We start from the raw sequence: 13846 nt of genomic DNA, 5'->3' as shown, positions 1-13846 counted from the left end.
CACAGTTGAGCTCTAATTAAATGCATTTGAAAGTACACAGGAATGTCACAGCCATGTTTCATTATGTCAGCCAAGTCCAGACCGTACAATTGTGATAAAAGCTAACCCAAAGTTATGGTGCATGTGTCTTTCACAGTTTCCTTTATCTAAGCCAAATGATGTGCCCCCCAAAATAGCTTTCACACTGAGTAGTATTGATTGTCAGATGTTATTTTCCTGCCTCTGACAGTTAGGATTAAAGCAAAATTTAAGAGGGCTATAATAACATATTTTCATAATTGGGGGTTCAGAACTCCAATATACAAACAGAAGGTATACTGATGTATACTTACCCACAGAAACATCCATACTGCAGAAAATGGCTATTTCGTGGCAAATTCAAATGTGGAATTTTTGTTATGTTCTCTCAGGAGAAAAGAAGCAAAGCAAAATTCAAACTAATCTTTCTGAAATCCCATCTTCTCCCCATAGATTTCCCTTCCCCGGGCAGAGTGGAGAGCAAAATTGAGATCACAAATATTTAAAATACCATTGCAATAAAAACCCAATGATGTATGATCCATCACATGATCCTGTACATTCCTTTTAGTGCATTATGTACAAATATCTGTGGTGAACAAGCAGTAACCTGCAGGACTGCACAGAGATGGGAAAACAATCACGAGCATTGGGTGGCTTTGATCCTGTGTTTCATGGCCCTGTGTCCCAGCCCAAGGGAAGGTGTCTCTCCACAGCAGCATTTCAGATCATCCAGATGCACTGCTGAGGGCTTGAAGAGAGCTGCACTACAGGCAGGAGCTGTAAGGGAAGGGCAGCCAGGACTTGCAGGCAGATCTAATTCTGAATGGTCTCCAGTCACACACAGACCTAGATTAATGGTAATGTTTGTTAATTGTTTCTTTCTTTGTAGTTGTTTCCTTTCTTTGCCCCTCCCCTTCACTTTTTTTTTTTTCCATTTTTAAAAATTTTTTGCTTGGAAGAAAACATTGAAATGTTATTAAGCAGGAAAAGGATTATGAATAATGACATTTAGAAGACTTTACCTTTCATGTACAGCTTCAAATTTGGTGGTCTATATGCAGTTGTGTTGATTTGATCAGATGAAAAAATAGATGATTTGGTTACCTGGAATGTTTAAATACAAGCTTCAAGCCAGGAACCATCTGAATTTCAGAGATTGCCACAGAAAAATGTCAGGCATGATGGCCATATTCTCAGGCAGGTGTAAGTCATGTAGATTTAAATTAATGAAATTATTTCTGTTAAGACCAGCTAAATATTTGGCTTAAGTGTGCTGTGCAATCAGAAATATATACAAAAAGATGCTTTGGATATCTACTGTAAAATAATCATCCAGAGCAAATTTTCAGCAAGTGTAGTTTGTCATCACTCTGCTGATTTCAGTGAGGCTGGGAGAATTTATATGAGCTTCAGAGTGATGTCTTCTTCTCATGCCATAGAGTAAGATCTGGTAGTCCTCGGAGCACAGGGATCCTGTATGAGGAACACCAAATTTCATACCCCAGCAGTTTGTAAGGTTGAGTTTTAAAAGGTGAATGACAGGGAATTTTGAACAGATTCTATTAGCCATTATTCACACACAGGAGAGTTTCATTAGCTGATTTTACATTTTTCCATTTCACTAATTTTGTGGAATTAATGGAATTCCTTTTGCTTCAGAGGTTATTTTGGATCATTAGAGAAGTGTTTAGACGTTAAAAAGTGACGATAAGCAAGCAAACCTAACAAGTCTTTCCTGGGCTCAAATAGTTTTCCCCCTGTTTAAACTAAGTTCATGAATCACTTGCCGAGGCTTGCAGAATTTGAGAAATAATTAGGGGGGAAAAAAGGTTGCTCTTCAAATAGCTGCTTTCTTATGATGGTGATTTTTCTTCCTCCCTGCCTTAGACTATGAACCAGGTTCAGAAGAAATAGTCATCAAGGAAGAAAGGTAGCTGATGCCAGTAGGAGTGTATTTTAATGATCCTGACACACTGACAACTGCAGTTGCTCTGTATTCTTCCCAGGTCGGGGTCAGACATACACCACAGGCACTAGCTGTTGTGGTTTGGCATGAGAAATAGCCCATGCCAAAAAGCAAGACAGGGCTGTTTGATTTTTAGAAATCCTCCCCCTCTGATTGTAAAAATAGCCCAATCTTTGCTAAAATATTGTTGCGCTGAAATATCTCACCGAAAAGACAGGAGATAGTTGCTTGCTGTTTGTCTTAAATCTGCACTTCCAATATTGCTTTAACATTGCCCTTCACTGGATACTGCAAGAATATCTCTCTTGAGGCATGTTCCAGTTAGCAAAAGTGGAAAAGGGATGGAGATTTTGAAACCTGCACTCCTAAAAGCCCAGACTCCCAGCTGTTAACAAAACACAGAGTACTTAGAGGACCCACCAGCTAATTGTATAGGATTCCTGAAGAATATTCGAGAAATCTCATGTTATCAAGATTCTGCATAATTTTTAGGGAAACTGCAATAATGATAAGTGTCATTCTCCAAACTGATCATGTTTTTTACCTGAATGCTGCCAGTCCCATGCTGTGCCATCTCACTCAGAGCATGTCGCAATCAGGCTGGTCCCTCAGGCATCAAAAGAGGTGACTGTCCAGCCTCTGCTGCAGAGGCTGCACTGAGAGGTTATAGCCACAGCCTCCCATTTGTTCTCATTCTTAGTTGCTGTTACTGCGTGCTTGGCAAGGAATTGGATAGTGAAAGATGGCAAAACCAGTAGAAGCTAATCTACAATTTTTTCTTTCTGTGTGTGTATACATATTTTTTTTTTGTAGGCAGAATTTGCAGACAGCAAATTACAATGCTGTGGGGTACAGTCATCTCCTAAGATTACACTGGTGTCTCCATCACCCGTCCTGAGGTCTCTGGCAGAGACTATACCGACTCCAACAGTCCAGACAGTATATACGTCGCATAAGCCCATTTCGCTGGCAGACAGGTACTGTGCAGTTCTTTCACAGAAATGCTATGATGTCTTCTGCATTAAAGGAATTAGCTTGATTTCCCTTTTTCTGTCATAATTGCCATAAAGTGTAATTTTCTCTTATACTGAAAGATTGTCTACTTCAGAATAGGTAGGCTATGTAACTGTAACTCATACTCTCGTGCTCTGAGATTAAGAAAAGCTTACCTTAATTAACTGCTGCAGCCAGCAGTGTACCATTTCTGTGGCCAGTGGCCTGGAGACAAAGGGTTGTGCAGGTTTTCCTCAGGCAAGTCATTTTGTCTGAACCACACAAGTTTTGCTTTAATAATTGCTGTTACAATTTGTTTCTTGAAATTAGATGTCCATGAGGGAAAGCTTAGTTTGAGAAATGTCTGTTCTTCTAAATGAAAAACAGGCATTGGTTTTCTTTCTTGTTCCTCTTTCTATTTTTTCTTTTTTCTATTTTAGTAATGTCAAGCTACAGTGGTCTTGTAATTTCTCAGAGAAGCAACAAGCTAAACCACCTTTCCACAGACAGACTCTTTTCAGTTTTCTATTCCTTTATCCTACTGGTTTTGCATGCTCGTTTCTTATTCTATAATTTAATCAAAGATGAACTTCCCAAGCTGATAATTTACTAAATATAAATGTAGCAGTAGATATAGTCAGTATTTCTGGAGCACAAATAGTCCAAGGCTTATGAAGAAAAAAGTATTTCTTTGACATCATAATGAATGAGTCTTTTATGCTTTTGGATTCACATTCAATTCCCATTTTTGGTTGTTAATTATTTTTTTGCAGATGTTGGTTAATTGCACCTGCACACTTGTTCAGCATTGCTTACTCATCTAAAAATTGATCATTCCCATGAAAAAGTAATTCTGAAGCTGTGATGCTGAACTCAGCTTCTGTAAGATGTCTTGTGCACAAGTGGGTGATTCTACCCCTGCTTGTCCACGAATGGGCGGCACGGTTTCTGCAATGCAGTTTAAATCTCCAAACTGTATTACAAGTGTGAGATATATGACTTTCAGAAGAGCATGGTAAACAGTTTCAGAAACGGAATCACTAACCCAGGGCATTCCCAGGGTAACAAAACTTCTGGGCTCTGGAGTGAATCAGTGGGAACAACGACTTCAGGCTCTGATTATGGCATCCTGATATGTGCAGGACTATGGTAAATTCAGCATATCTATATATCTATTTATATAGATATCTCACAATATCAGATCATACCAAGGAGCAGAAGGCTGTAACAGTAGTCTTTCATAATGGCATTTACTGCAGCTGCTCCATTTTTAGAATCTTTGTCCAGCTTCCTTTGAAATCAGTAGCCTTTAATGGGGGTTATATGAAATTATAAACTGTATTGCCATGTGGATCTTTTTATATCCTTCTTCTTGCCTCTGTTTGCTCTTCAGAAATATTAAGCGATACTTGTTTTTGAATCAGCCATCAGTTATCAGCTTTTTCACTGAATTGAGCCTGACCTTTTTTTCCCCTCTTTTGGTATTTTGAAAATGTTAATTATTTTAAATTGAAATCTGAGACTTATTGTTGTTCCCATAATTGGCTGTTTGTGCATTAATTACACAGTGCTGAGACTCTGAGGCGTGAACTTGAGAGAGAGAAAATGATGAAAAGACTCTTGATGACAGAATTATGAAATTCGCACTTCCGTCAGATGGAGAATGGATTGGGGCCTTTCATGTGCCTTCTGTCTGTTTACATTCCTCTGCTTCTGTGTACTCAACATAATGCATCGGGAAAATGTGTGATATTCCTGGCTCGCCTGGATTCACCACGGTTGGCTAAAATTACGTCTCAGCTAGACTTTAACTTGAAGGAGTTCCTTTATTCATTTGCTGCTGGGAAATAAACCTTCAATCCTTTGTCTCTCCTGAGATTTTATACTATTAACACAATTAATTTCTGGTTTGGTTTTGGTAAATCTAGGGCGAAGAGGATCAGCAAGGAGCATACTGATTTCTATTGGGAAACACTGTTCTGTACATATGTTAATAAGTGCACAGAAATTAATGTTATGCAGAATATTTTGATAGTAACATAGAAAAATATGTCATTTTGTACAACTGAAAATTGCAATGAGCTACTGCTATTTGTTAAGAGAACCATTTTTAAAGCAGAAGAATGATTATTACATCCTAACCCCAGGACTGTTAGTCTCCACAGAATAAATGGCTGTCTTATTAAATTCCTAACCTTAACCTTCACTCAGAGATATAAATAGCTGCAGGGGGGAGAGACACCCCACCATACAGATATAAACACCCAATACTCCCTTATAGCTTGTCACCTTGACCTAAGCTTTCAACTAAATCTTATCGTATTTCCATTAATGGATGAAAAAAATCCGTTGTTTAAAACAATTTGCTACTGACTTTCTAGCTTGATACTGACTTTTTTAAAGTAAGTGAGGAGTTTTACCTTCTCCAGTTTGCCTAGGCTTTAAGGCTAGCCCATGCTTAGACATCTTCTGCCCCAGGACTGAAGGTTGCAGAGCCTCAGCGGTGTGGATGTAGCTCACATAAGGAGAATTTTTTTCCTTCCTGGGTAAATAAACTACCTTCCTGACTGACATGAATTGACTGGTCCCTTTCAAGAACAAAAACCAATGATAGCTTATGGCATAGCTGTGCCTGTACCCATACTTTTAACTCTACTAATCAGCATGTATGTCCCAGCAAACCTGTGGAGGGTGCACATGGCTGTATAGCCCATTCACCTCCAACACCCAAGCAGCCTCTACACCCAGTGGAGCTATCTCAGGCATGAGGTGGGGTGGGTGGTCCAGCACTAGCAGAGCCACAGCTGCAGGGAGGGAATTAATGGCATACAGGTAATGCTACCAACTATCTCCTAGGGAAAAAAAAAAAAGGTCTCTGTTTCCCCTTGTTCAATAGTGCAGGGTCATCAAGAAAACTAACAACATCTGACTGTCAGCTACAGGGTACTCTTTTTCCACAGGAAAGCTTTTGTGTGTTTTGTATGGCTGAAGATGTATATTTTTCTGTTACTCTGTACACTATGTTCTCTTATTTGTATTAAGATAAAAGATTGTCCTTCATCTGGCACTGATTATGATGGCTTTATCTCAGCTTAAGCAGTTTGTTTGTGTGGAGGCTGGGAAGTGATTGCTGTGAGACTGGCTTTCCTTCAGAGTTAGCTTCTGCTGTTTTTCTAAAAGGAGAGTTCTGGAGAGCTTCGTAAGACTGGATTGCAGTGTGAAGGTATAAAATGACTTGTCTATTTTATATTTGCTGGGACAAAAAATTAGCATTAGGCTTCCTATTTAAATCTACCAAACCCAAAACTTTCTGGTTGCCATAAATTGGGTCAAAATACACAGGACGACTATTAGGTAGAAAATCATATTACAAAATTTAATCAAGTGGCTCAGCATGAGCAGTGGGCACAAAGATCCACAAAATCATACCTGGACTGTAGATTTAAGAGCATTCCAGGGACTTTTCTGAGTAATCACATATGGCTTGTATGCTGTCCACCCTCTAGCTGCAGAGCCAGGACACTTCTGTTCCTTATGTTTTAATGCCCTGCTCCATCAATCCAGGGTCCTTAAAAATCGATTAGGAACATTAAATCCCTGTGAGGAAATTGGAAAGGAGGGGAAAATGCACAGGCACAAAAGAATGCAATTTCCTATTACTCTTTTCTCACCACTTCCCAGGAGGTATTGGTGAGGGAGAAGCAGCAGCACATTTTGCCTGTGTCCAAGTAAGAGTGAGCATTCTGAAGAACAAATAAAATTGTAACTATAAATGCTGGTTTGGGAGAGGAAAACAAAGTAAGGTTGAGAATGGCACAGAGCTGACTAGCTGAATCTGGTTTTCTGCCTGTTAGGTAACTCCCAATTGTGTTTGAACTGGAAACAGTTTCACAAAGTCACAATCAAGAAAAACCCAGAACAAAAAAGAAAAAAAACAAACAGAAAAATATCTGAGCACATCCTTCAGTCATACTGATTGCCATGGAGTGGACTTTAGGAACTCCACAATATGCCTTTACATTTGGGGGCAAAATAGATCCATGTTAGGACAGTTTGGTCACTTAAGCAAAAGCCTTTAGCAAAACTGAATGCCTGAGTCAGACTAGCCCATAAGATGTTCTGGCTCACAAACAGTCTATTATTTTATTGTTTTTAATACATCATTTTTGCTCCCACTGTATAAAATTTTTTCAGCTGAAATAGTCAGAGCCAGAAAGCATGTAATGTGAACCAAGATTATTTTATATGGCCAAGTCTTTATAGCTGAGGCATGCTCTGGGATAGCTGAAGAAGGGCAGAGATTCCTCCTTCTTTGGTTCCCACCAGGAGAAGAGGGAAAGGCTCATATGGCTGCTTAGTTTCTGTGGGACATTTTCTACAGAACAACTCCAAGTACGTTGCCTTGTTGTGTTTCAGTGTCTTATCCACTGGCTGCCACCGTTTCCTATTCTGCAGTCTAATGGAGCTTTATTAAAACTGTTTTACTGATATCAAACTAAACTTTTAACTGTGGAATGTCATCATCTTGTTCTTTCTTACTACGTATCTTCTTCAGCCATGCTTCAGCATCTCAGTTTTCACATCCTCTGAAGAAACACTTCTGCCTCACTTCTGGTTGGGAATTACAGTGTTAGGACACCTGTTACCCAAAACTACTGTGAACAAGACAGTGTCAACATGAACATATTGCAGAGGGGCAGATATTGCAGATTTGCCCCTACAATTTAACTTTACAGGTGTTAAAGGATACTCTGCCTGAAGGTATGTCTATATAATAGTGCAGAAGTATCTGAGCTAGCTTTAAGCTTGCATATGTAGTTGTGGCAGCATGAAGCCCAGCACAGGCTATCATTATCATGTACATTGACATGTGTAAAGATAACGCATTTGAACAGCAGCCTTCTGAAGCATGGTGTCCAGAACTGGTGACAGGAATGGATGGCTGAAAGGATTTTGTCTCTTCAGCTCTCCTGGGAAAGGGTTCATCTCATCTAACATTAAAATGCTCAGCTCTCACCTGATGAGAGATCAAAGGAACTGTCTTCCGGAGGTGCCTCTGACTTAAGTGTCTACCTTTATACTGATTAAAGTTAAGTGAGATGAATCCTGCTTTCCGTCCCTCTGGCTAGGTCTACATTGCAAACCCTTGCTGACTCAGCTGCATCATCCAGGGTTCAGCATCGAGGTACGATTTGTGATCGGCATAGCTCTGCCAGCGGAAGCTCTGCACATTAGGTGGACATAAACTGCCAGAAATAACCTTTTGTCAGGGCAGCTTTTATCCCTTGTGGAAGAACAGAGAGCTGGGATAACAACTTAGAGTTGACATAAGCACAGCAGCTTTGCTATGGTTGTGCTCCATCTGGGAGTAGCTGGTTGGTGAAACCTCCTGCTGCAGCCACGCTGGCAAAGCCAACCAGGGGTGGCCCCGGCTTTTTGCAGTGCCCCCAGTGATGCTCTGAGCCCGTCAGCAGATCCCAGCTTTTCAGCGTGAAGTCTCTGAGCAGCGGAATGCAATGTTGTCATGTTTGGGTGATTCCAGCAAAATTTATTGGCCATTTAAATAGCTATGCAAGGAGTTAAATATTTTCTCATTTTGCAGCCTCTTATGGAAGCCAACCAATTGTGCTTTGTTTTTGTGTGGCTCAGGTGTTTCCACTATTTTAAGAGGAATAACTGAGTTTTCTTTAGAAGCGTTGGTTGAGATTCCAGCCTCTCTCAGATCCCACCATGTGTGCAGACTTTTCATGTTTCATAGACCCTGGAAGTGCAAAATTTGAAAATTAACTCCTCCAAAGTTTCAGTTCATGGCTTCACTCTCTTGCAACAGGATGCCTATGTGCCCATTTGAAACAGAGCTGGCAATGCAGTGAAATGTTTCATTGGAGGCAGTATCATGTTTTGTTTGAACTGTTTACAAATAGCCTTTGCTTTTATTTATTTATTTTTTCTGAATACATTTCTGATTCATTTGCTACAAAAAACCTACTTGTAATTATACAATGGAATATTTTTTTCTCTTTTTTTTCTTTCTTTCTTTTTTTTTTTTAATGTCCTGATGTTCAAGGAGTTTGCAATAAATATACTGAGACTGATCTCTAATTGCATGTAAGATTAGCCTCACAACTGTGTTTTGTAAAGTTACGTGCCGTAAAAGAAGCTGTAGATGACGTGGAGAGGAGGGAAGCTAAAGAGTAAGTGGAGGAGAAGCCTTCTTTGGCAGCTGCAGCATTGAGTGGTGGGCAGCAGCTTTAAAGCAAGGCTGCTCACACCATTTAATCTCACCTGAGTAGCAGCGTGTATCATCAGACAGTGTATGATGGCATTTTGTTGAAAACAAGCCTAAAGAGAAACTTTTACGGCTCAGCTGTTTACCTGTTCCTGTATTCATGCCTGCAATAAAAGAGATGAAAAATAAATCACAGAGTCTGAGCAATTTGTAGTCAAACCAGTCATTTAGGAGGCAAGGGACAACATGCCAATTAAAGGAAACATTTGCTTGCTAGCAAAGTGGATCCACCATCATAAAAAAAATTACAACACAAATTAAAAATTGAGAGATATTTTCTTCATAAAGTTTAGAGGGTTTCCTTCCAGCTTAAAGTTATAGTCTAGTGTTGTAGGGTGCCAGTCGTCTGTGGGGTCATTAGCTGGGGCACACTTTGCTGAATACCAGAGCCAGAAGAACACGGGCAGGATCAAGGTAGATGAATACAAAACTTGACAGGTTTTTGGGCTTTCATCTAGGGCTCAAAAGGCAGCAAAAAGTATTACTAGAGTGAAAGGGGTGGGGAGACACCAGGTTGTTAAACTGCTCCATAGAGGAAAATTTAAAAGCATACCCACCCAAAACCCCAAAACAAACAAAGCCTATTCACTGTAATTTTTTTCCAAACACAATTAAAACATTTCACTCAGATTTTTGCCCTTGATTTTGCCTTTCTTTCAAAGTTTAAATGAAAAGTTGCTTCAGAAGGAAACATTTCCCTTTCTTTCAAAGGTCTCTAAATCAGGATGTTTTAACATTAACTTTCCCAGTGCGCTTAGGAAATTAAATCCCAGCAATGTTCACCCCGTTTTCTGAGGCTGCCAAAACTCTGTATTCAGAAGGAATCTGATCCCAACCCAATTTCTCCATCTGGATCTTCTTCTATTTTTATTCTCTATGCGGGGAAATCAGAGGAGCAACAGATCAGCATTCTTCTAACTCTACTCAATTTATACCAAGAAAATAATTTGATTATACAGCAAACCTAGTTAATTAATTCTCCTTAATAAAGACCTTTGCTAAAGGACGGTGTTCTGAGGTGCAGTGTAATGAGAAGCTGTGCACTGAAAGGTCGGCAAATACTCCTGTGGAATTTTGGCTTCGGTGGAGAAGCGTGGGGACTTCAGAGATGTAAATCTGAACCATCTTTTGGTTCGTTATCAGATGACTGATCTATGAGACTGATTGCGAAGTCATTGAGATTAATTCGGTATCTCTGGGGACATGCTTTCTCAAGCAGAAAACAGATTTTGCATACGGGCACTGTTAAGCTGGGGCAGGGGGACAATAAGGCAGTGGTTTCAGCCTGGCTGTGGTGCAAAAATCCTGTGGCAGCAAGGGGGTAGGAAGGCACCCATCAGGGTGCAGATGCAGGCAAGTGGAGGGAGCCCCAAGCCTCATGAAAGACAATGGTCATGCCTTTGCCAAGCACAGTGAAGCCTTCGGGGCTGGTCAGCACTGGGATCCCTGTGCCCAAGTCAACTTGATCTGAAGGGCAACCCTGCAGCAAACCCAGAGTCAGGTCTGGTTGTGACCAGATGTGCGGGAAGATACACCAGGGAATGAGGGAAATAAAAGATCAACTATTGCCCTTTCCCAGCCACCCCAGGACAGGTTCATGGCAGCATCCCAGCTTCTGGTTTCAGATGAGGAGAGCAGACTTCCCCTATTTGTGAGAAGCTGGAAATAGGAGCAGTTTAGCTGTGGCATCAGATGTGTTTGACAGCTCTGACCATTACAACTACAATTTATGTGCTGCCAGTAGCACATATGTTCTGTGAGGTGTCTCTAGTCTGTCAGCAGTCTTTGGGGTCTATGATGATCAGGAAAATAGGGGAAAACAACAGCAAAAAAGAGAGCAGCAAACAACCCACACTGTCACCTGCTGGCGAGCCTGATGGCAAAGTACTGCCTGAAACATTATTTGCCTTTTTACTTTATTTTAAAATTGCAAATATAAAATTGCCTCATTACCTAACCAATATGCAATTGATACTAATTATGTTATTTTTTAATGAGTATTTCTACAGTGTGTGTGTTTGCTACATAATGCCAGTGAGTGCTCAGTTGTGTCATAAGAGTGGCATAAAAGCCACATGGATCTTTATTGTTTCATGAAGTGATTATTCAGTTCTTCAAGCAGGGAGCAAGTTAACCCTCCTGCATTGTTCTTCCTCTGCCTTTTGTTACCAAACTCTTCTGGAAACCCAAGAAAACCGCAGCAAAAATTATTTTCTTAGAAGATATTTGGTAAGTTAACTTAGCATCTCCATGATGTGAAGAACTCAAATATCTTATTTTTTTATTTGTCTTGCTGCTCTCAAAAACAACAACAAAAACCCCATGATTTCTGTTCTAATTGTCCCATACTCTGCTCTGGCTGCTGGCCCCCTTCCAGCAATGCCAGGCTTGGCAAGGGCACAAGATGGTTTGGAATGAGACAACAAAGATTGGGTGGGGTTTTTTTTTGGAGGGAGGAGTGCTAATAGCACCCAACACTTCTGTCCCTCTTAAGAGTACATTTCTTGCTGCGGCTGACTCAACCTCTTCATTCTCCAAGGTGGGATGTGCACTGCCTTGCTGAGAGCTGAGATATTTGCAGCCCCATGGCCACCTAGTGAGGGTTTGGGGCTGTTGAGGCTGAGAGCTGTGGTGCTTGGGTATGTAAGAGAAGAGCTGAGGCTCTGAGATTTTGGAGGCTGCCTTGTGCCCATGTTGTGAGGCCATGACAAGATGTGTGAGGCTCTGGGGAAAAAGGTGAGTGTGAGCTGCCCTCTGCCTGAGTGTGCAAAATTAGGGATTTAGTGATAGAAGCATCACTGTGAGACTGATTACTCCTCCCTCCTGCAAAGACACTTCAAACGTGTGCCCTCCAAAGCTGACTAAACCCCGCAGGACCAGTCTTTGCTCCAGGAGCAGAGCAAGGTGTGCAGCAGAGCTGCAGCGGGTGCCTTTGGCAGGGCACGTGCTTGCTCCGAATGAGAACGGCAGTGCCCTTGTCACACTGGCTCACAGCTCCTGGGTGGCAAGGCGAGGATGACAGCCCCTCTGCCAAGGCTGCCGGCGTAGGAAGACAGGGACAGCAAGTTCTGGAGCTGACTGAGCTCTGCAGCCCAGGAGCACTCCCATTTTTCCATTTCCAGCTCAACATGCCAAGGCTCAGCGTGGGTTCCTGACAACTTGCTCTGGTTATTGTGAGCCACTGGGAACAGGAGGTACCTCCTCTAATGACCTGCCTCGCAGCCCCTCAGTGCCTTTCTGTGCCACCCTGCCAATCCTCCTCCCTCCTCTGCTTGGCACTCACTCACAGACTGGTCCATGGGTGCCTGCTTCCTTTACCCTTGTGAGCACCCCTCCCACACAAGCAGCTCTGACTCTGTTGACTTTCCAGCTGAAAATCTTTTGCCTTTTTGAAGGCCCTTGCCAGCTCTTGCTTTCTCTGACCCTCAGAAGGTGCTCTTCCATCGGCACTTTTCTACCTTTCCTCTGCGTCTCACTCATCTCCCACCTCCCCTTCTGCTGTCCTGGGTCTAGTGTCTAAGAGGCATTACAGCACAAAAAGTTTTCTTACCAACCAGGAAACCTCCACGACATGATCTCTCATTAGAGATCACCTGCCTAGCAAGAGTCTGCCATCAGCCAGGGCTGCAGGAACTCCCATGTGGTTCAGTAAATATCTGTGGGTACACTGCTCAGCCTCAGTGACTCTCCTGCCTATTCCATGGTACCAGAGAAGGACACAGAGGAGTAGTGTTAAAGAGAGGATATTATCATTTTCCCCACCCTTGAAGTGAGTGATTTTGCACTCGTATTTTGGATGGTTAATCTCCATTTTACCAATGAGGCCTTAGTGAATGAAGGTACCCCAAAGAATTGCGACAGAAGTCACCTTCCTTCCTTCTTAGCTTCCTCCCTCTCTTTCTCCTTCCCTCCTTCTCTTTCTCCTTCCCTTCCTCCCACACTTCCTTCCTACCTCTCTCTTTTCTTTTTTCGTGCTTCAGATAGGGTATTTTTGCAGCCTCCCTGTCCTCACAATAACCCTACATGGTAGCAATGACCACCCTTTTATCCCTTCCTCCCACTGAGGTCTTCGGCTATGCTGGTCCATATTGCTGTGCTAAACTTTGAAGCACTTGAAAGAAATGGGGGTTGTGAAGAGGGAGAGGTCTCATTTCTCCACCCTCATTGCACTCTTGTGGGATTTCTATCTCCCATCCTTCCCCAGCAAGATGATTTAGGTTCCCTCTCTGGAAAAACTGGACTCGTTTATCAGTGAATCCCTGCACTGCCAGTCCTGTGGTGCATCCTTGGTGCCTTAAAACATCTTCCCACACAGGAGTGGTCCCCAGTACAGCTGTGCTGTGGGCTGCCCAGCCCAGCAGACCCAGTCACTGACCCTGCACTGCACCCACTGGATCCCATCACAGACTGTGGGGAGCTGAGCAATAAGTTCAGCAGAGAAGAATGTGCCATGGTGGGTCTCAGCAGCCTGCTCCTCAGAGCTGACACATCTCCTAGCTGTGTGCATTCCCTACAAACTCAAACGCAAAAGGACCAGGCTCCACTTTCTAGGGACACCCATCTCCTGAAGGAAACCT

General features: G+C 42.1%; 1 protein-coding gene across 4 annotated transcripts in view; it reads left to right on the top strand.

The window, feature by feature from the left end:
• Positions 1–9399, top strand: part of EPB41L4B (erythrocyte membrane protein band 4.1 like 4B) — a 166172-nt gene extending 156773 nt beyond the window's left edge. For all 4 annotated transcript variants that reach the window (XM_088171683.1, XM_088171673.1, XM_088171664.1 and 1 more), the window contains 2 exons: positions 2801–2964; positions 4549–9399. In XM_088171683.1, coding sequence (XP_088027809.1) covers positions 2801–2964; positions 4549–4618 — 234 coding nt within the window. In that variant the 3' untranslated portion in view covers positions 4619–9399. The remainder of the gene's footprint in view (positions 1–2800; positions 2965–4548) is intronic.
• The last annotated feature ends 4447 nt before the right edge of the window (positions 9400–13846 follow it).

Source organism: Sturnus vulgaris, chromosome 1 (assembly GCF_052056855.1).
Source record: "Sturnus vulgaris isolate bStuVul1 chromosome 1, bStuVul1.hap1, whole genome shotgun sequence".
NCBI lineage: Eukaryota > Metazoa > Chordata > Aves > Passeriformes > Sturnidae > Sturnus > Sturnus vulgaris.
This window is presented reverse-complemented; position numbering and strand designations above follow the sequence as displayed.